Here is a 22,621-nt window from a genome sequence, read left to right as displayed (position 1 = left end):
AGAGCCCATTTTTGTATTTGGTTAGAAATGAAAAGTCCACATGAAGACAAGTTGAAAACCAATAAGATCCTTTATATACTGCCATAACTGAAGATAGTGGAGAGGAAGATTGGTCAGAGTGAATAATGGCCATCAAACACCTGCTGTCAGTCAAGGCAGGATTCAACTCCACACTTGTCAGTTGTTTGATGACCCTGTAATACCCATCTTCCTTACGTGGGAGGGCGAAGGTGGGCAATGTACTTTAGTCAAGTCAAAGCACCTTCCAAAGAACATGCCCGGTGATGGAGGTTCAGAACGTAGTCATCTCGTAGATGGGTCATCTGATACTCGAGGCAAACAGGTTCACAGCACCCGAGACCACTGTCGATAATTGACCGGCTGGCCTTTCTCAAAAACGTGTAAAATTCAAACAAAATGGATGAATGGGATGCAGGGATTATGTTTCGGTTGGGAGAGGTGGGAGGTGTTTGGGGGGGGGGGGGGAATATTTCTGGCCACTAAAGGTGCCAAGGGGTATGAGGAGAGAGCTGGAGTGTGGCGTGGAGATAGAAGATCAGCCATGAGTGATGGAGACGATCTGAAGGGCCAAATCACCTACTCCTGCTCCCATTTTCTATGTTTTTATTATGCAACCGTGACTTAGCAATGGGAGTCAATATCGTTCCCATTTTAGATAAGTCTGCAAGCAGATGCCCTGCCAGCTTGGGGTGGTTCTGGCTGGACAATAGCATGGTTTTAGTTGGTTGAACTCCAGTCATGTCCCTGTACATGCTGGAGTTGCTGTGTCTTGTCTCTGCCAACCTATATCAAAGCTGTTTGAATTTACATTCAGGGGAATGCTTCCTCAGTGCGCGTGCAAACACCATATTGGGCAAACAGAAACTGTATCCATGTGGACTCCATAGGTTCCAACGAAAGGTTGGCTGATGGAAAAAAATAAACTGCTTGCCTGAAATTGGAACAACAGCTGCGCATAGTTCCAGTTTGATATTTGCAACCTCCAGCTGCTTTTCACTTAAATGCCGAACAAGTTTGGACACATTTCAATCACATTTTGGGTGGTGCTTTCAGCAATAATTTGAAATGCACCATGCCGGGGTAGTCCATTAATCTGCTGCATACTTCACTCTGGTAACTGACTGCCTTGTTTCAGGATGTAAATATCAGATATCAATCAGTTCTTGGGTCAAGGATGCATCAAGGATGCTTCATGCTCATCTATCTTGCAGAAGACTATGCAGTGATCAGCTCATTTTTCCAAACACTTAGCGATGAGGGCCAGTACTACTGGCCTCTTTGATACCACACAAGTGACGGCATCGCTCGCAATGCATGCACTGAAGTCTGCCATGATTAGTTTGTCAATAGTATGTCAGAAATGAAATTATTAAGGTCTTGATAAACTGCTATTGGTTTTCGGACGATGACGTGAAGGGCGATATCTGATGAAGTTGCTTCCAATCAGAACAATTGTGTTCAAAAGGTGAAAAGGTTATAAATATGCCCACTGTCCCCGCTTCTATTCGTCCTAGCAATTAAGTCGCTGGCGATCGCCCTCAGAATGGCAAAAAATTGTAAAGGGATCCAGAAAGAAGAGAGAGCTTAGCCTTTTACTCTCTGCGGAAGACCTGCTCCTCTACGTCTCGGACCCGCAAGGCAGAATGGAAGGGATCATGAAGCGCCTGAAAGAGTTTGGAGCCTTCTCGGGCTACAAACTCAACCTGAGCAAGAGCACAATTTTCCCGGTGAACCCGAAAGGGTGAGGGGTAGAGCTGGAGGGACTGCTGTTCAAACAAGCAAAGCAAATTCCGCTACCTCGGATCCAAATTGCCCACAGCTGGACATGGATCCTGACTAGTTTAGCGGAGGAAGTAAAAAAAGGACCTGCAGAGGTGTGACACATTCCCATTCTCCCTCATGGGGAGGATGCGGATGATCAAGATGAATGTGATGCCCAGTTTCCTCTTCCTGTTCAGATTCATAACGCTCTGCATCCCCAAGGCCTTCTTCAACACAGTTTACAAATTGATCATGATGTTTGTCTGGGGGTGGGGGCTGGCTACTATACTACCACTGCAGAGAGAGTGAGGGGATGGGTGAAGGAACCAGAAACAGAATGGGTGAGGAAGGAGGAGAGTTCCTGTGTAGGGACATCCATCCGAGCTCTTGCCACAACAGCACTCCCACCCCTGCGAGCCAAACACTCAACAAGCCCAGTGGTAATACCCACACTCCGGACATGGAATCAAATGAGACATCACTTCAGTTTGACCAAAATGCCCACCATGGCCCCCCATCTGCGGCAACTACAGGTTCACGCCAGCCACAACGGATGCCACCTTTAAGAGGTGAAGACAGAACGGAGGGACCTTTACACGGACGACAGACTAGCGACAATGTTTAACCTATCATTGTAATCATTCCAACCCCATATGTCTATGATAGCCTGGTAACATGCTCCTAGTCAATTCTTTGACCCTCTGGATATTCTACAATATGTATAAGTTACTTTTGATCATTGCCTCCATTCATGAAGAATGGACTGTGTTATGTAAGAGTAAGATTAGGTATGTACCATTGGTTCTCTGTCAATTGCATACAGGGAGTAATTTTTATGTTTGTCAAGTCCCATTTGCACCTATTTGCGGTCCATTGAAGCAGGAGAAGATGAAGATCACAAATGGAAGTTAGTCTTGGGTGGTTGCACAATCCAGAGAGTTTTGCAGAAGCTACCTGTTATGCACCACTAATTCTATTCTCTTGAAGTTGTTACACCCAATCTATCAGTGCTTCAACGTGCATTACACAGAGTGCATTACACACTGGGATTTAAGTGACATTCAGCGTTATTTGGCATTGAGGCAGTGACTTCAAAGGACAAGGCGAGAAGGTCCAATCAAAAAATTGTAGGCAATTTCTGATCTTTAAAATGCACTCAGGCCACCTATGTTTTCAGGAGCGCTTGGTGCAAATTAATCTGTGACTATTTCCTCATTACATCTCCATTAAGACCACCAATGTGCTCCCCAATGACAATCCAACATGCCCAATCAGAACCCCTTCGATAGACAGAGGTGGGTGTCATGATATGCAGACACACACATAATGATATACAGACAAGCAGCTAATGGACACAGAGAACAGGACATGACCAATAAGCAGGCAGGACACTCAGGGGTGGGATCTGACTATAAAAGACACGAGGCACTCACACTCCGCCTCTTTCCACTGATGACCATCTAGAGAGTCAGTCAAGGGTGTTGTTACAATCTCACACCTCCACCACGTGGCTAAGAGCTAGTCTGGTTCAGTCAGACAGAATAACCACACTTAAGTTAGCAGAGAGTCGAACTCACAGAGAACTGTGCTAACTGTGCTATTAGTTCAATAAACCCGATCGAACTAACTTCAAGGTCTGGAGTATATTTCTGATCTAAGCTGCATCCAGTGTTAGACCAGTGTACCTAATACGACAGTGGGCATACCTAGTGGAGACGTACCAACTGCTGAAAGCAGGCTGTGGCAGCAGACCGATGCTGTGTGAACGATACATGAAGATCTGACTAATATTAGTGCTCAAGTATTCTTCGGAGTAACTCCCAATCACAGTAGGCCATGCTTTATATGGTATTGCATGCCCAGGTGATCAACAAGCTGCACCTACCAAGCTGCAACCAACTGTGTCAACCTGCCCATGAACAGGTTCTTGGGCTTGCTTGAGGCAGAGATGTGCCCTTTGCTTCATGGACATCAACAGCTAATGGGTGCTGGACCAGCATAGCTAGTCAGTTATGGTCAGCTGTGACCTCAAACCCGCCCAAATCTTCTTTTTAGGGATACTGCAAAGTTGACTCAAGGATGGTGCTATAATGGCAAACAGACGAGTCTCCTGTGAAGTATTTCCGGTAGCTTCCTCTTCACCGACAGCCATCGGGAAGCTGGGCTGCCTCATTTGCATACTGGCAGAGTCAGGCCCACAGCTTGGGTTTGCTTTTCTTTATTTATTGCCCGTCATCTTTTGGTTTGCATTTGTTCAGCATCGTTGATTGCAACCTATCTGTTGAAAAGTCTGAGCGTTCCCATCAGCTGCAAGGATCTTTACCTCCTTATTGAGCTACTTCCTTTTAATTGCTTGCATCCCTTTAAGTTTTCTTAATAAGCAGCTCTTCCAGTCCCACTGCCCAGGTGATCTCCCTGCACACACCTAAATCTACAGCTGGGAATAACTTTGCAATTGAGCTGACGCTGCTTGCTATCAGCACATTTCCATTTTGAATAAATTCGCCCAATGCTTCAGTCAGTCTGACAGAATCATGGCAGCAGACGTAGAGTGGCTACATTAGTTATACATAATTTTCATATAACTCAAGCTACAAATGCCAGGAGGTTGCGGTTGATCGGGTTATCCTATCGGTTGGGAGATGCCCGCTAATGAAGCAACAGATTTAACAAGTTAACTTCCTGAAATTTAAACCCACAAAATTTAAACAGACTAAACTAACCAAAAGACACAAATAAAGCCCGGTTGCTTTGGTTTCCTTGACCAGACAGCCAGAGCACATCTGGTGTAATTCAGAGTTCACAGGGGTCAGTACAATCGAATGTTAACCATATAATAGCAAAAATGCAACAAACAGAACAGCGATCCAACATTGGAAATCTAAAATTTCAAAGAAAACTATGTTCATCTTCTGGCGCAGTCGCATGGAAATTGGAAAAGGTATTGGCTTAAAGTAAACAAGTAACTGCTACACATCATTTATGACAGGACCCAAAGAAAAAGCAATTGATTTAAAAGCCATAGACCTCGCTGGTTTCAGTGTTTATGAATGAACTGGTAAGATGAACTGACTGCAGTTGCAAATATAGCAGTTCATTTGAACAGCGCATCCGTTGAGAGAAAAATTCACTCACTATAATAACAAGCATTTAAACAGCACCTTTAACATGGTTAAACATCCCAAGGTGCTCCGCGGGATAATTATAGAACAAACCTTTGACATGGAGTCACATTAGGAGATTTCAGAGCAAATACTTGGTCAAAGAGGTAATTTTTAAGCAGCACCCTAAAGAGGAAAGGGAGGTAAAGGGGTTTAGGGAGGCGATTTCAAAGCCTAGAGGTGATGCAGCTGAAGACAGGGCCACCAATGGTGGAACAGTTAAAATTGGAGGAACACAGATATGGCAAAGGGTTCCAAGGCTGAGGCACATTACAGAGAGAGGGAGGGACAAAGCCATGGTTGGATTTGAAAACCAGGTTGAAATTTTTTTTAAAGAGTCATTGCTTAACTGTGAGCGAACATAGGTCAGTGAGCACAGGGGCTATGAGCAAACATGACTTGATGGAAGTTAGGACGGCAGAGGTTTAGATGACATTGAGGTTACAGAATTTACAATGTGGCAGGCCAGCCGACAGTGTGTTGAAATGATCATGTCTTGAGGTGACAAAGGCATAGATCTGGGCTTTAGCTGAAGATGAACTGAGGAGGGAATGTTGGGAGGGAAATTATTTACTGTTATGGAGGTGGGAATAGGTGGTGTTAGTGATGGCGTGGATATCTGATCAGAAACCTACCGTTTGGTCAAATATAGCACCAAGCGTGCAAAGTGTCTGGTTTAGCTTCAAACAGTTGCCAGGGGGAGCGATGACATTGGTGGCTTTGGAAAGAGATTGTGGTGGAGGTCACCTGGTAGTTTAGAGACAGTGGAGTTGTCGAATGAGCTGATGGTGAAGTAGGTTTAGGTGTCGTCAGAGTACGTATGGAAACTGACACGAATGTTTGAGTGATCTCGCTGAGGGGCAGCGTGTAGATGAGAATTAGAAGGGAGCCAGGGATAGATACTTTAGGGGCATCAGAGGTAAAGCTGTGAAAGCTAGAGGTGGAGAGGTCAGAATGGGACCAGGTGATCGCAGCCCAAGCTAGCGGAATGATGGTGTTGGTGGAGGAGTGTAGGAGGACCAATGTGAGACTAACGATGTCAAAGGCTGCAGATAGGTGGAGGAGCTGCAGACAGGTGGAGGATGAGGAGGGATGAGGAGGGATAGTTTAACTTTGTCACTGTCACATAGAAGACTTTTGTGACATTGATGAGCTGTTTTAGTACTGAGCTGGGACAGAAACACAGAACATACAGTGCAGAAGGAGGCCATTCGGCTCCTCGAGTCTGCACCGACCCACTTAAGCCCTCACTTCCACCCTATGCCCATAACGCAATAACCCCCCACTAACCTTTTGTGGACAGTAAGGCAATTTAGCATGGCCAATCCACCTAACCTGCATTTCTTTGGACTGTGGGAGCACCCGGAGGAAACCGACGCAGACACAGGGAGAACGTGCAGACTCCACACAGACGGTGACCCAGCAGGGAATCAAACCTGGGACCCTGGCGCTGTGAAGCCACAGTGCTAACCACTTTGCTACCATGCTGCCCCACATGATTGGAGGGGTATAAACACGGACTTCCTGGAAACATGAATGGATTTGGAAGGCAACAGTATATTTCAGAACTTTGAAGAGGAACAGGAGGTTGAAGAAGGGGCTCTAGCTAGCAAGGACAGAGGCATCAAGAGCGGATTTTTTTTTTTTTGAGGAGGCGTGTGATGACTGCAGTTTCGAAGATGGGACACTACAGGAGAGTGGAGAGAACCATTAATATCAGCTAACATGGGAGCTGAGAAGCAAAGTTGGCTGGCCAGCAGTTCAGTGCTGCAAATATTACCCGAGAACAAGGTACATTGGTGAAACATATCTTAATTGCTAAAAATATCTTTGGCCTTGAACCAATACCCACAAAAGAGTCATTTTTATTTTATAGGAACTGCAAATGTATAGCGACAGTGCTTAAGGATGTAACTGGCTATTAAACATGAGCAAGTTGTAAAATTCAATTGCTAAAAAATCTCAATACATTTTGAGTCCATTGAAGCAAAGAGCACCCTGCAAAGCCAGACAGTAAACACTGAACAGGGAAAAGTCGTCTATGATGAAAATGGCAAGAGAACAGTGAGGGAGATGATGCATCCTGGATATGAATAAATATTCCAGTGCTTTAACTCCTACACAGGTACCAAACCAAGGTATACATTTGATGAAAATGCCATGCAGAAGACATAAATCTGTGATCGGCATGCACACCTGCCTCTTTATATGTAAATTCTATCAAATTTCCCATCCACAGTATATACTAGAACCGGGGGAAAAAATGGCAACTAAACTGAAAACACACAACTCAGTGTCATGCGAGTGTCCCTTTAAGAAAGGTATAGTCTATCATGTGACTTGTAGCACATTGGGCTGCGGCTGTCAGGTGAGAGGGGGATTAGTGTTTAGGTTTCAGTTTGGCTGCTTTGGACTGCAGAACGAGAAAGAGGTGTCTTCCCAGTTTATTTTCATTTTAAAAGCTGTTCCAGTCGAAAGCTCATTGGTTGTGGCCAACTGCTTGGTGACTTTAAAGACTTAGCTGTTCTCCCGGAAGGAGTTTGAAGCTGCTGGTTGAAACTGGGTCAGACTCTCAGGGAGAGGACCAGTCCCAGTCAAGTGAGAATACAGTGTGCTGGGCCACGCCCTTGAAAAGGGGTTTTGGTTTAATTGGATTTTGTTCTTGAATTAGAACAGCTAAGGGGGAATTTATTAAGTATTATGTATATAGATTACTGTAGCTGTGTGGTATATTTATGTTTTTAATTGATATATATATATATATATATTATATAGTCATGTGAGAGTACCTTTAAGAAATGGATGTTTAAGCAATGTACCGTCAAGAAATGGAGCTGATCATATTACTGAAGTGATGTCAGAGGATGGGGGAGCTGAGCTCACTTCTGCTTTTGGTTTCAGTTTGAGGAGAAAGCTGGGAGTGTCTGTGTGTTTTGCTGAGAGCTGCAGGAACACCGAGCTGGTCTGTTGATGTCTGCAAATCCAAAGACTATAAATATATTGAATGTAACCTCATGTCTGTTTTTGAAGGTTTGAAGTCTTTTGGATGTTTAAAGGAACAGTTTGAAAGATTATTTAGTGTTGTAGTCTTTTGGGGTTATCTTTGAAGTAATGGGTGTTAAGATGTTCAATGTTTGTTTTTAAACGGTTAACTTGAGTTCATAGAATAAACATGGTTTTGTTTTTAAAACTACTTGTCCATTTCTGCTGTGTCACACCTGGAGAGTACGCCGTGTGCTTCCCACACCACAATCTATTAAAAGTTGTGGGTCGGTTGAACTCCATGAAACACTTTGGCGTTCTGTAAACCCGGACCCAAAACAATATATATGTTAACTACATTCTGAGAATAAACTATGTTTTGATTAAAGTGTCTAGGAAGTCTGACGAATCACACCTGCAGTGAAGGTTTTTGTGCTCATCCTAGCCAAATTCAACATCAAGATTGTAGGTCAGGTCAACTTCATAATACACGTTGGAGTTTCGAAGGCCTGGCCCATAACATCAGCAATAGTTAGGAAGCACAATCACAACATTTGATTAGAACTTTGCAAATGCTAAACCTAGTCCAGGTTAAGACAGACTGAACAGAAAAAGTGTCAATGAAGGGGTTGAGAATTTGATTAAAAAAAGGGTATCAAGGCACTGAAAATAGTAGAGGAAGAGGAGGGTAGGTAAATGTTTGCCATCTGCTTTGCCCTGCAGCATATGGAGTTCAAATGCAATAGCAGAGAGCCAAGCTGAGCATACAGACACCAACTGCAATTGCTGAACTTACTTTGCCCTTGTCAAAGTTCTGGATGATGGTGAGATGGAGAATCTCCTTGCGCTGCCACTCGGTCTGCATTGGGTAATGAAGGAATTCTCGCAGTGGCCTCTCTGACCACTCCAGGAGCTCATCATACAACAGCAGGGTGTATGCGGCCTCTGTGGCACAGAACAGAGTAGAACAGATGTCAACAAGGAGAAACCATGAGTGAAGTTACAAAATAATCGCATTACTTCAGATGATAAAGATATCAATGTTTCAATAATATTGAAACAGAGTTAATGAATGATGCAATATTCATTTACTTGGTCTCTTAAACAGGATCAGTTGCTGCTACGCATCATCATATGACCTTGAATTAAATTTAGCAAGAACGCAGCCTTCTGGCTTTGTGGAATAGGGAATCCCTGCCTTTATGCCAATCTAAATTTATGACCTCCTGTCCAATGTTGAAAATAATAAATTAATATTGTTCATATTTAATAAAACTAAACTGACATCCTTTTGAAATGTACCAACTATTCCCAAGTTAGATAATCCTTAAAAAATAATCCTTAAACAAAAACACATTTCAGTTAATGACTTGTCAGGGGCTCTTTCACTTTATTCAGCATGTGCAATCATAAATGTTTATGGTTTATAATAATGTTTAACAAGAATGTTTATGGTTGAACAAAGATTAGGTTGATCTAGGTTGTTGCTAGTAGAAATTCTCTCAGGATCAGAGGGGAAAGCATACTTCCTTGTGCTACTTTTGAAAAATGTTGAGGATTATAACTTGTTTTTGCTGAGATATGTAGCGACTTTTCAGCACTGTCACATACAACAGAACTGAAAATGTCACATATCCTCTGATAGACTTCACAATCTATTTCTATATGTAACCATAGAAAGTGACACAGAAATAAAGCTTCCATCTTTCAGGAATATAAACATTAGAGTAAAAGGCAATTATTTTCTCATTTTAATAGGATGCAAATCATTGGATGGTCACCATTTTGTTTGGAGTATTTGCTGAACAATGTATTGTATGTATTCTTAGCAGGTAGAGGGGTTTCTGTACCAACAACATAACAGTATAATATGCAACCAAATCATCATGCCATGAAAATATTATTGTTCAGCTGGCTTACAGTCGGAAATATGTGTCATCACATCAACTGCTTTTGTCTTCCTGTCGAAAAAAAACCCCAGTTCTGCACTCTCCCAGCAATAATCCAATACAAACCCCCTTTCTTTTCCCAAGGTCATCAAAAGCATTCTTATTATGCAAAATCTCAACCACATGTGCCACCACTGTGTTCAAATCGTTTCAGTCTCATTTCTATCCTGCCCAGAACAAGGCTGTCTGGATCATAAATCATCCGACCCATTTTTTCAACTGAAATTGGTGACATACTAACCCTCGTTATCCCCTTGACACTCTGCGACCATCATTGAAGCGGGCCATCCCATCCTCCTCCTCTGTCACCTCGGGGACCTAACCATCCCATTCTCATTGTGCACCCAGCACACTTCCTTGGGTGCTTTCTCTTCTTCTGCTCTTCTAGTCAAATACTCAAGTTCCAGTCTTTGCCCTCCTTTTTCCTCATCACCATATTACCTTTCAGTGTCATTAGCCATCAGCGTGAATCAGCTTTCACATACAGCTGAGGGTGTGCAATTTTATTTCTTTCCATCAGCCTTGGCTGCATGACTGTTGTGTAGCATCTAGTTATGAATGAACCACCTGTTTACAGGCCGCTTCTTTAGGTTAAGTCTGACAGTGTAGAACCCAAGGCTATTTACATGGTGCCAGGCAGACAGCAGGGGAGCGGAGGGGTAGCGCGGAGTAGACCTAGCAAGACCGAGATCATGGGAGGTCCTGCTGAATTTAAATAGCAGGACATTATTATCATTCGATTTTGCCATTTTCAGCCAGGCAGTTGGGTGCTTGGCTGACAGGTTGGAAAGTTGAAGCGGAGACCCTGAGCACTCAGGAGGTGGATGGATGTACGAGATCAGAGCTTGGTAGGATGGGGAATAAAAGACGACCCATCGGAGCTAGATGGAACTTAGGGTTGTTGTTGGTGGGGGTGGGGGGGTGGGGGAATAAAAAGGTTACTGTGGGAGAGACAAAGCCAGGGCATGCAGTGCAGAGGGAGAGGCCATGATTGATCGGGTGAGGGGTGAGAGCTGTTGGGAGGGATTGAATGTTTCCTTGAAGTGCCAGGAGGCACTCCTGTACCTCTGAGCCACGAGAAGTGCTGTAAAAATTACTCATTTTCTCAAACTGGCAATTTCTGCCTCCATTTCACTGCTGATTTAATTTATGAACCCAGCTCCATCGTGGGAATTTCATTTAAACATATTTAATATTACCAAGTCGATGGTGGAACACTCACAGGTGACAAAACCTAGCACCAAAACGCTATTTACCCAGCGAGTAACAAGTATTCCATTTTTAACCCTCCCTCTTAGACCCTCTCCCACTAAAGTTAAAAGCTTGATGCTTATAACAATAATAATAGCTTACAGTCACAAGTAGGCTTCAATGAAGTTACTGTGAAAAGCCCCAAGTCGCCACATTCCGGCTCCTGTTCGGGGAGGCCGGTACGGGAATTGAACCCGCGCTGCTGCCTTGTTCTGCATTACAAGCCAGCTGTTTAGCCCACTGTGCTAAGTGCTTGAACCCCGAGGTCAGCTTCAAACTCTACACCTAGCTCATCACCAAGAAAGCTATTTCCACCACCATTTCATCCTGTTGGTAAACCATCATTCAGACCATTCTCATCTTTCAAACTCCTACAAAAGCTTTCAACTTTTCCAGAACTTGGCTGCCTTTTTTCCCATCCCACACTCCTGACAACCCAATCGAGGTGCAGTGTCCGATTTCCTCCTCTCCTCTTACCCACACCTCATCATTTGAGCACCCTTCGGAAGACAGTGTTGCAGGTTAGGTGCCAGATAACTTGCAAGTTGAAATGTGCGTTTCATCCACCATTTCAGAGAAAGATGCACCATATTCACACTCAAAATAGGGCGGAGAGACTCTATCAGATCTTTTTTTTTTTAAATAAAAAAGGATGAATCATCTTGTAAGCAATTCAAGCTCATCAAATGTAACTTATGTCTGAAAACTCAAGCTACAAATACATTAGGAAAACAATAACTTGCATTTACATGGAGCCCCTAAGCTTGGAAGCAACTCAACCCTTTCGGGCCTGGCACACACTGGGTTAAATTGTCCCCAACATAAAAGGTATAGTCAAACAAAGTATTCACCCGTGGTAATTCAACATGAAAAATTCTTACTTCCTTTTGACCAAAACTCTAGAAATCTGAACGAATAATATTGTGCATGTAGAAAAGCAAGTATAATTTCCATATTAAGACAGAACATACCTGTGAAGTTTTGTGCCTTTAAATGCAAATCATATAGCTTATGTATGTAGCGGATGTACATTTCTTCTTTATTTATTTCTGTTTTATAAAAATTCTGGAAATCAATTGGAAATTGGTTACTGGAAAATATTTATGCAAAGTTGGATTTAAACATACAAACAAGAATCCATAGAATCCGATATATCAACTTATCTTTCTATCAGTATAGCAGTCTGTTTCTGAGAGACTCAATCTTTTGAATATGGAATAAAACTTAGCCCAAATATTGCCTGTCACTAATCATCATCAGAATAACAAGCTTCTGTACATCTCTAATACCATAAATTGTCAAGACATATTAGAATGACTGGATGTTCTTAAGACGGCTGTATTTAGATAGTCAATCTCTCCAAGGGATCATTAATTTATGTTGCACTCTCATCTGGAACAGGTTCAACACTGCCGTTAGGTAAATGACAAAAAATCCATCCTAAAATACCTAAGTATGAACACCTAACATCCTGACACTGTTCAAATGTATTAGGAACACTGAAATAATTTCCGAATTGAGGAAATATTCAGAAATGCATTTTCCACATATCCAGCCTGCAGCTAATATTTAGTGACAGAGCGATGGAGCCTTTCCCAACGTACATCCTTCCTTGCGTTGATATCAATCGGATGTTAAAAAAATTACTTTTTGCGCAAACGGAGATGTAAAATAGTATTAATAATTTCTGCCATCATTGACCAGATCCAGGTTAATATGGCGTTTCTATTCCCCAATGGGAATGGGAATGAACACAAAAGTAAAGTTTGCTATCAGGAGCTATTGCAATGTTGCTGACAACACTAATTTCGGGAAAAAGTCTTAAAGAAGGCATTATCTAAGTACAACTGCAAAGTGGAACCTTGAGTTGTAAAAAAAAAAAAATCATTCCCGAGTAGCTGATCCACAAGGGCTAATTATGTTCCTGGATTGAAAGTCAGTTTTTCTGGGAGGCTGATTTGTGGGTGGAGTTTCCATTTTAGGCACAATCAAGCACTCTCCAGAGTAATACGAACCAGATGCAGAGTAAAGTTTCCTCTACTCTTCTCCAACATTGTGTTCACTCTAAACTTTCAGCATTAATGCTTAGAATAGAAGTCCTTCCGCCAGAGCCACAAGCAGCGAGCAGTGGTGGTACCTGGAGCCTCATTTTGCCGTTGGCAGTCGCTATGGACCACAGCGAGTCTGGTGACAGTCACCAAGGATAGCAGCCCACCTAGCTCAAGAGCACCATTGTTAGCAGTGCCTATTATGGGGGCTGCACCTGGAGGACTTGGGCTGGTTTTGTGCCTGCACAGACAAAAAAATGGGGCACTGGGCCAGGAGACGGCCTCGGTAAGGGAGGACAGTTGCTGTCACTGCCATGGTGTTGCCATTTACCACCCTCAAAGCCTGATTCAATGCGCCATGGGCTTACCTGGCTTCTAAAAGCCCTTTATTGCAGCCCTGTGACAACCTTGTAGGTGGCATGGTGGCCACAGTGTTTAGCACTGGTGCCTTACAGCTCCAGGACCCGGGATTCGATTCCCACCTCGGGCGGCTGTCTGTGTAGAGTTTGCATGTTCTCTCCATGTCTGCGTGGGTTTCCTCCAGATTCTCCGGTTTCCTCCCACAGTCCAAAGATGTGCAGGTTAGGTGGATTGGCCGTGCAAAATTGTCCCTTAGTGGAGGAGTGGGCCTAGGTAGGAGGCGGTTTCAGAGGGTCGCTGAATGGCCACCTTCTGCACTGTAGGGATTCTGCATAACATTGGACCCCATGAAGTCTCATGGCATCTGGTCAAATGTTGGCAAGGAAACCTCCTGCTGGTTACCACCTATGCCCCGCCCCACCCCTCAACCAGTCAGCTGATGAATCAGTACTCCTCCATGTTAAATGTCACTTGGAGGAAGCACTGAAGGTGGCACAGGTACAGAATATATGGGTGGGGGACTTCAATATCCATCATCAAAAGTGGCTCGGTCACACCATTACAGATCAAGCTGGCTGTATGTTAAAGAGCACAGCTGCTAGACTGGGACTGCGGCAGGTGGCGAGGGAATCACCAAGAGGGAAGAAATGACTTGACTTCAACCTCACCAGCCTGCCTGTTGCAGGTGCAACTGTCCATGACAGTATTGGAAGGAGTGGCCACTGCACAGTCATCGTAGCGACAAAGTTCTGACATCACATTGAGGATATCCCTCCTGTTGTGTGGCATGACCTCCGTGCTAAATGGGATAGATTCTGAACAGATCCAGCAACACAAAAATGAGCACCCAAGAGGAACAGACTTGGAAACAGCCATAATCTGTTACTTCATAGCCCAGTTTATCCCACACTTTACAATTACCATCAAGCTGGGAGATCAACCCTGGTTCAATGAAGAGTGTAGGAGGGCATGTTGGGAGCAACACACTGGAATACCCAAAAATGAGTTAATCAATCCAGCGAAGGTACAACCCAGGCTACCTTCATGCCAAACAATGAAACCAGTCATATAAACATCATTAACCTGCTGAGGTGTGGATGTTTGGTAGAGCACAGATGTGATCCTATCTGACATTCGAGTCAAAACTAAGTGATCCCACAACCAATGGAGCGGATTGAAGCTCCCCGATGGAATCCCTGACCTCAAATTTACAGGCTCCAGTTTGTCTGACCTGCTACTGCAAGGTTTCCCATGAGCCATATTGCAAATCGTAATCTTGCTATGCATAAAAGGTGTGCAACTTGATATATTATCCTATTTTGTTTGAATGACCTTATCATCTCCGCCACCCCCCTATTTTCTGATTGATCAGGTGTTAAAGTTGGAGGCACTAGTTCTCAAGGTCTGTTGTTCTGAACTTACCCTGCCTTGCTTGTTCTTACACTTGCAGAAATAGTTGTTCTGTATTCTACCTTGTGCATTAAAAATTTTGATGCGTTGCTTTTCAAAAATTATAAAACCCTAATAAAAGGGGCTGCGGATTGGATCAGATTGGTCTATTGTCACGTGTACCGAGGTACAGTGAAAAACATTGTTCTGCACGCAGCTCAAACAAGATCATTCCGTACATGGAAAGAAAATATATAATAGGAAAAACATAAAATACACAATGTAAACACATAGACTCAGGTATCGGGTGAAGCACACGAGTGTAGTACTACTCAGGAGAGAAGATGTGTGAAGAGATCAGATCAGTTCATAAGTCCGTCAGTCCATAAGAGGGTCATTTAGGAGTCTAGTAACAGCGGGGAAGTAACTGTTTTTGAGTCTGTTCGTGCGTGTTCTCAGACTTTTGTAACCCCTGCCCGATGGAAGATGTTGGCAGAGTCAGTAAGCTGGGTAGGAGGGGTCTTTGATTATGCTGCCCGCTTTCCCAAGGCAGCGCGACGTGTAGATAGAGTCAATGGATGGGAGGCAGGTTTGAGTGATGGACTGTGCTGTGTTCACGACTCTGTACTTTTTCCGGTCTTGGGCCGAGCAGTTGCCATACCAAGTTGTGATGCAGCCTGATGGGACACTTTCTATGATGCACCTGTAAAAGTTGGTAAGAGTCAGTGTGAACATGACAAATTTTCTTTACTTTCCTGAGGAAGTATAGTTGCTGTTGTGCTTTCTTGGTCGTAGCGTCAACGTGGGTGGACCGGACAGATTGTTGGTGATGTCCAGGAGCAGACTTGAAGCAAATTGGCCATGGGAGAAGTCTGAAAATTTGAGATGGCAGCAGAAGGTTGGTGGCTCCATGCTGCAAAATAGCCCAGAAAGGAACTCGACACAGCCAAGGGTCTGAAAATGTTCTTGGAAGGTGACGCTTGGGTCCTCGTAGGGATCCAGTAGAAATAAATCTCAGAAGGTGAGAATGAAACCCTGGAGGTGATTCTGGTTGAAGCCATCAGAGTGGGAGCGGCATTTGGAAATAATTCCAAGTTGAGTTCATCAAATGTGAAGGGGAACCCTAGTGAGACCAGTTGGGTCAAAGTGTGACAAGCATCTGGATAGGTGGTTGAGAAATCCATAGAATCTACTTTGGTCATATCTACCATTTACTTTGGAGTGTGGTGTGCCTGACCACGGTTCACCAGTTGGTTTGCATGTACCCCACATACTTACCCTGAATATGAGAGTATAAGATAGACATGGGAAATTGTTTTACCCTTCTGAATTAGTATGCATCTGCGAAGATATAGTGGGGATGAAAGAATCATGACGATTTCAATCATTTTGTATTTGCATAGAGATCATTCCAAACTTCTTGATTGGTGTCACATATTTCATTTTTCTTGTGAAGTAAATGTTGAATCTCTAACGAAGAGAGTGAATCAGCAGACTCCTGCGAATTTGTTCAGCAATTTACCTCCACAATTTTGTAGAAGCTAGGATCTATCAAGCCAGATTTCACTCTGGGATCTGACGTGACCAGTCTTATCAGCTGGGATTGCAAGAAGATGCAGAAACCCAGCAAGACTCCTTTGACAGTATCTTCCTGGCCCATGTCTTCTAACACTTGGTAAGATACGGCCAGCAGATGCCTGGGAACAAGATCACCTGCACACTCCCCTCCAAGCCACACATCAACCGGAGCTGGAACTATATCGCGGTTCTGCATTGTCGCTGGGTCAAACTTCCAGACCTTACTCCCTAACAGCACTACAGGTGTTAGGGTTAGAAGTTGAGGTCTGGAAGTTGCAGTGGTTGAAGAAGGCCACCTCCTTCTCAAGAGCAATTAGGAATGGACAATAAAAGTGCTGGCCTCGTCAGTGATGGACACATTCCATGGAGGGGGAAAAAAATACATTTCTCATATTGAGCCTCGTCTGATTGCCTAACAAGACTTTCAAATCAGTGGCCAAATGTGGACATGTTTGGACTGTGGACAGTGTTGAGATTGAGAGATTCATTTCACAGGCTTATTACAGCCAAAGAGAATGTCAACTTTCATCCCATCAGTCTGGAGGATTCAAGCCTAGATCCTTCAAATAAAAGCACTACGTTCTAATACACCAATGTACCAACACTATTTTGTCACCTCCTTCTTTTTTGTGTCAGGAAGGATGTGGTCTGTTATGTAAACAACAGAGGTTTTAATAATCACCAAGTTCTCAGGTTATACTTTCTCAATGGAGAAAAATAACATAGGAATAAGGCCACAAATCACATTGCTGACAACACTAGGATGAGGTTTGTGTGTCGGACTGAAAGTTCCAAACTGGAACGTTAAAACATTGTTAAATCATCGACAAAAATGGCTTAGTACATTGAGAGAAATAAACAAGCCCATAAATGAATCACGTGACCATTGAGCAGCAAATGGACACCTTGTTGTAAAGCCTAACCAGTGCATCCGCTGCTGATTGGTCCATACATAGGTTTGTTCTCAAAACAGAGGAGGGTCAAGGGAGGATGCAAATAGCTCAAGGATTGGCACAAAAAAGGGAGAATATGTTGTTATCGTCCTCAAGAGTGCCGACAAGCCTCTCAGCTGGATATTTTGTTCAAGTTTGCAGCTTGTGCACTGTGATGCCGAAATAAAATAAAATATTATGATAATACTCAAACGTCAGGTTTATCTTTCTTAATATTAACCTTGCACTGCAAAAATTAAGAAAACTGTTTGAAGTTTAAAATATTTGAATATGCTGGGGGGTATTTTAAATTCTTTTTTAGTTTTTATTATTTTTTTTAATAAATGTAGAGTGCCCAATTTTTTTTTCCCAATTAAGGGGCAATTTTTAGCGTGGCCAACCCACCCAACCTGCACATCTTTGGGTTGTGGGGGTGAAACCCACGCAGACACGGGGAGAATGTGCAAACTCCACACGGACAGTAACCCAGGGCCGGGATCGAACCCGGGTCCTCGGCGCCGTAAGGCAGCAGTGCTAAACCACTGTGCCGCCCCTGAATATGCTGCTTTTGCATGAAATTCCTTCCTCCTCCTTGTTTATGTAACATTTATTTCCCAAGTAAATGTATGCCGCCTCCGCACCTCATTCTCTCAAGGAAAGAAATCAAGTATTCTTATTTACCTCTCCTATTCTGTGCCGCACCGTCCATTCTGGAGGTGGAACCCCCAGTTGGCTGAAAACCAACTTTAAATGCGGGCTTTTCAGTCAACAGTGCCGGGAATATTGTTTCCGTAGGTCAACATCTGACAGCAACAAGCCGAGAAGTGCTACTACAGGATGAGTTTTGCCTTTTATTGCAGCAACAGCAGCAGCATCATAGCTGACAAGGTAACTCAACAGTGGCACTCAACAGTTAAGGAAAATGCTTCTTGCCATTCCTCTGATCTCCCCAAAATTCACAAAAGCTGCGGGAGGCAGTTTTCTCCCTGAACTATCTGCGAATGAAGCACCCAGTTGCTTCCCTGCGGTCAACCACCAGACCTCAGTTTGGTATTTACCCATCGGTGATGTTGTGGAGGTCAGAAATTCAGCAGTGCTGGCAGACGCAGCTTAAACCCACATTGCATATCCCCATGCCGGCCCACGTTGATCCCCTAAAAGACAGCTCTACCACATTGAATTTAGAACTGGAAGTGGCACAAATGTCTTTTTTTTTGTAAACACTCCAAGATTTTGAGAGAAGGTTCGCACATTCGAGTTCTGCCCCTTTTTGGATTGAACAGAGGAATTAAATAGATACTGACCAACAGGCTAACTGTACAGCCAATCTTTTTGCCATCAACCTCTGCCACTTTCATGCAGTCTCTGCAAATGGAAAGCAATTACAGTTTATTCACATTACCAGTGTCCCCTGCAGATCTCAGCATATCAATAGGACCTTCGCACTCACAGGGAAAATTGTTTAATATGGTGTAAAAATATGCAACTACAACACTTGCTCAAAAAGGAAAGAAAATAGCAACAAACAGGTTTTGTTGACTATACGAGAAGTATTATTTTTAAAAACACAGCAAGAATGCAGAGTCGTACATTCGCTCCATAGAAGCCAGTAAAATGAGTGTTAAAATGTATGAATTTTAGCTCCTGCATATTATTAATATAAATACACATATTAAGACTGTAATTTTCTGTCCAAGTTTAAAAAACACAATTTGATTATACCTTCCAATTTTTCAAACTGCAGAAAAAAAAATAACAGAGCTGTCAAGTCTCACCTGTAATCCAGCAACCTTTCCATTAGGCGAGTTACAGTGGCTACGAGAGAAATACCACTTTCTCGCCAGGTTTCTCTCTCAATTTTCTTCAGCAGGCTGCAGATAGAAAGGAATTTGTCAGTGTTCTGACCTGGTTTATTTGAAACAAGTGCACTGCAACCACGAGCCCTGATTCACATTTCGTTATGTCTCACATTACACAGTAGTAATTATTTCAGTAATGGGTTACACTAGTCATTTGTATTTCACGAGTTAAAATATATCACAGTAAGCACTGTAAAATATAATTTCAGCAAGATCTTACCTAGGGTAAGGCCCAAAAAGTGGAATTCTAGATCCAGGAAGCATTGGCAAAACAAATGAATTTTTACATTATCCATGAAAGAAGCAATAGCGACAGATTCTCCTCAGCAGCAGTCTGCGTCAAAAGTACGTTGTCATGGCTACAACCTTCTTTGCTTATTTTGTCATTATTACTGGCTCTTTTTTTTTTAAAAAGTAAAATTAGCATAATTGCAATGGGAAAAGTAAATATGGAATAGGAAAATACCGCATTTATATGGTCGACTTGAGAATTTACCTTTACAATTCATTAATATAATTCTATCAAATCACAACAGAGCAAAAAAGACTGCTAGTTGAGGAACTGATAAGATATTAATGTTAACCCTTCAAATTCACTTAACGAAAGGCAAATTTACTTTTGGAATGATTGTGATAAGAATTGCATGATGAAGGCATTGAAAATAAAGCATATTTAAATTTCAAGCTAGATTCAATTTTAATTTTCAAATACTCCACATATTTCTTGTAAAATGAGAAAAGCCCTTGGTATTGGGCATTACATAAGAGACCGTCCATATTCTTTCTGACTGTGAAGTCTGTGAAAATATCGTGAACGTCCCTAAAAGAAAATGTGCTATTTATTCCCCATTTTCAAAAATTGCTCATGCCAAGTTAAGAATGTTTGGATAGTAATTAAAACAGAAACAATGTCTAGATTATCCAAGGAACCTTTCAAATATTAAGAGTTTTTCATTTTACAAGAGTTTAAATAAAAATTGTATTCTCTTGCGTTGATTTTGTAAATGCCACAAGCCAAACTTAAAAGACCCAATTTTGACTTTGCTCAAGCAACAGTAATGGGGGGGGGGGGGGGGGGCAGCAGTGGGGGGGTGGGGGGGGGGGTTCAAAAAAGTAGTATAGTAATTACTGCTGCATCCCAACAGGCGTCTGCCCATCGACATTCTAACCATGCAATTTCTTTCCCCGAAGTGTGGCGACTAGGAGGTTTTCACAGTAACTTCATTGCAATGTTAACGTAAGCCTACTTGTGACACAAATAAAGATTATTATTATGGATTTGGTTGCAAGGTCTACAGCGTGAAAACTGTGCATGTTTCCCGCCACCAGGCCATCTTGCTTCCTTGTCACCCCTTCAGTAAATATTGGCCAGGGTGGCTGCAGTTCAAATGGACCACACTGTCCCACACAGCAACAATCGTCATGCCATAGCCTGCAGCCAGGCCTTACCGAGTCACTGAAGCACCAGCTACTCGCCTGCAGGTAACTAGATCAACATACGTGTGCCATCATGCTATTTGGATTGCCGAGGGAGTCTCCTGCATCCAGATCATTTCTGATTCCACAATCTTTTTACTCTCTATCTGCTCATCACAATTGTTTTCATTGCTCGCTTAATTCGGATGGAGGAACAGCTGAAGCAGGAGGAACAGCAGCAGCCACAGAAACCAGCACCGGCAGCTGTCAACTGGACCCTGTGGGCTGCTTGTAGGAGGCCATAGCCAGCAGTGTGCGTCAGGCCAAGAGCCATTTTTAAAAATAAATCCAAAGTACAGATAGCCACACTTCCCAGGGAGACTGTTGCTGATCTCTACGGCCCCCCGTGACAAGATCTGTTGCCTGCTGCACCAGCACATGCTTTGCCAGTGGCTCTTAGCCATCAGTCTCCTACAGGGGACATCAGCTGCATATCCTCCTCTGCAGTACACAGCTGCAATAAGAAATTTCAACAGAGTACGTCCTCTCCATTGACCTTAGCAGCCAACATGAGAATGATGAGGGGTTTGCAGCTTTGTTTCCTCTTTGTCGAGGGTGTCCCGGACCACATAGGTGCTATCATCAGGGCACCGGTGAATAAGAAAATCCAACTCTCCATTAATGTTTGATCACTGACCTGCGTAACAATTGTGCCTGTGTTGCTGCGATGCTGCATTTATTCTGTGACAGAGTCCCATTATGAAAAGGGACACCCCAGAATTATGGTTTGTGCCACCTCCATGCAACCCTCTCACACCTGCATCATATTACAATATTAAAAGCCATGGAATTGTGATATAGAGCTGAGATACAGGTGCCTTAACAGTTCTTGGGGCTCCCTAGAATATGCCAGGTAAAGAGGCATGCATACACATCATAATGGCAGGCTCCACCCTGCACAACCTCCCCATGCAGAAGCCTGCATTTAAAGGAAACACAGGCAGCAGCAGCCCTCATCAGACAAAGACAGTGAGGTGGAAGGCAAGGAACAGCAGGAGATCCAGCCCCAATCCTCCTAAACCTGCAACAAGAGGGGGGGGGGGATTTAATTGCTCACACTGGCCCGTGCATTCCACACAAAGAATCGGTGCATTGACAGTTCCTTTCATTTCCTTTATTCGTGGGTTAAAGAACATTCAAAGCATTAAGTCAACTTATACATCAATGACATATTAAGACAATGCCATCAACCTAAACTGCAGATCAAAGTGTCAAATGTGATTAAGGGGATAAAATTAGTTGCAAATCTACTAAATACCTTCTCTACATTTTTTTAATCCAGAGGTCAATCTCAGGTGGTTTCTTTTACGAAAATGTCTTGAGTACGACAGCTCTGAAAAGATGCTTTCCTGAAGCCCTCAGCAAAGCTGACGCTCATATTGGGAACCTTGACCCATCCAGTGACCTCCGGGTGATGGAGTTTGTAACGGCCTGGCTGTGAACTGCCAGCACCTCAGCTGTTGCCATAACAATATAGCTCAGCTGATTTTCTGGTGCAGTAGTATGCCTTGGTTGATAGGGTGGCGAGGCAGCAGATATTCGGACTTTGTGAAGGAGGGGAACATGTATGGCTCTTATTATAATAAACTTCATTAGCGTCACAAGTAGGCTTACATTAACACTGCAATGAAGTTACTGTGAAAACTCCCTAGCCGCCACATTGCAGCGCCTGTTCGGGTACACTGGGGGAGAATTATTATCTCACAGCCATTCCTGTGGGGCTGGGATTCTACAGTTGTAAACGGAATGAAAAAGCAAGTCCGAAAATATTACAGCCATCACTAACTTCAAGGTCAATGGGTCACATCTTTATAGTTTATCAAAGGCAAATTTAAAACAGATATCAGTCAGTTT

The 22,621-nt window shown here is 43.2% G+C and overlaps 1 protein-coding gene across 6 annotated transcripts in view; it reads right to left on the bottom strand.

The window, feature by feature from the left end:
* The window catches only part of LOC140396552 (dedicator of cytokinesis protein 4-like), a 458,932-nt gene that overhangs the window by 101,120 nt on the left and 335,191 nt on the right, over positions 1-22,621 (bottom strand). For 4 of the 6 annotated variants that reach the window (XM_072485296.1, XM_072485300.1, XM_072485297.1 and 1 more), the window contains exons 33-37: positions 19,512-19,538; positions 19,208-19,303; positions 18,737-18,797; positions 12,097-12,190; positions 8,722-8,870 (exon numbers count right to left, since the gene is read on the bottom strand). In XM_072485296.1, coding sequence (XP_072341397.1) covers positions 8,722-8,870; positions 12,097-12,190; positions 18,737-18,797; positions 19,208-19,303; positions 19,512-19,538 — 427 coding nt within the window. The remainder of the gene's footprint in view (positions 1-8,721; positions 8,871-12,096; positions 12,191-18,736; positions 18,798-19,207; positions 19,304-19,511; positions 19,539-22,621) is intronic. The other 2 variants (XM_072485298.1, XM_072485299.1) reach the window with 1 other exon arrangement.

Source organism: Scyliorhinus torazame, chromosome 19, assembly GCF_047496885.1.
Source record: "Scyliorhinus torazame isolate Kashiwa2021f chromosome 19, sScyTor2.1, whole genome shotgun sequence".
Taxonomy (NCBI): Eukaryota; Metazoa; Chordata; class Chondrichthyes; order Carcharhiniformes; family Scyliorhinidae; genus Scyliorhinus; species Scyliorhinus torazame.
Note: the sequence above shows the minus strand (reverse complement) of the source record. Positions and strands in the feature narration are given on the sequence as shown.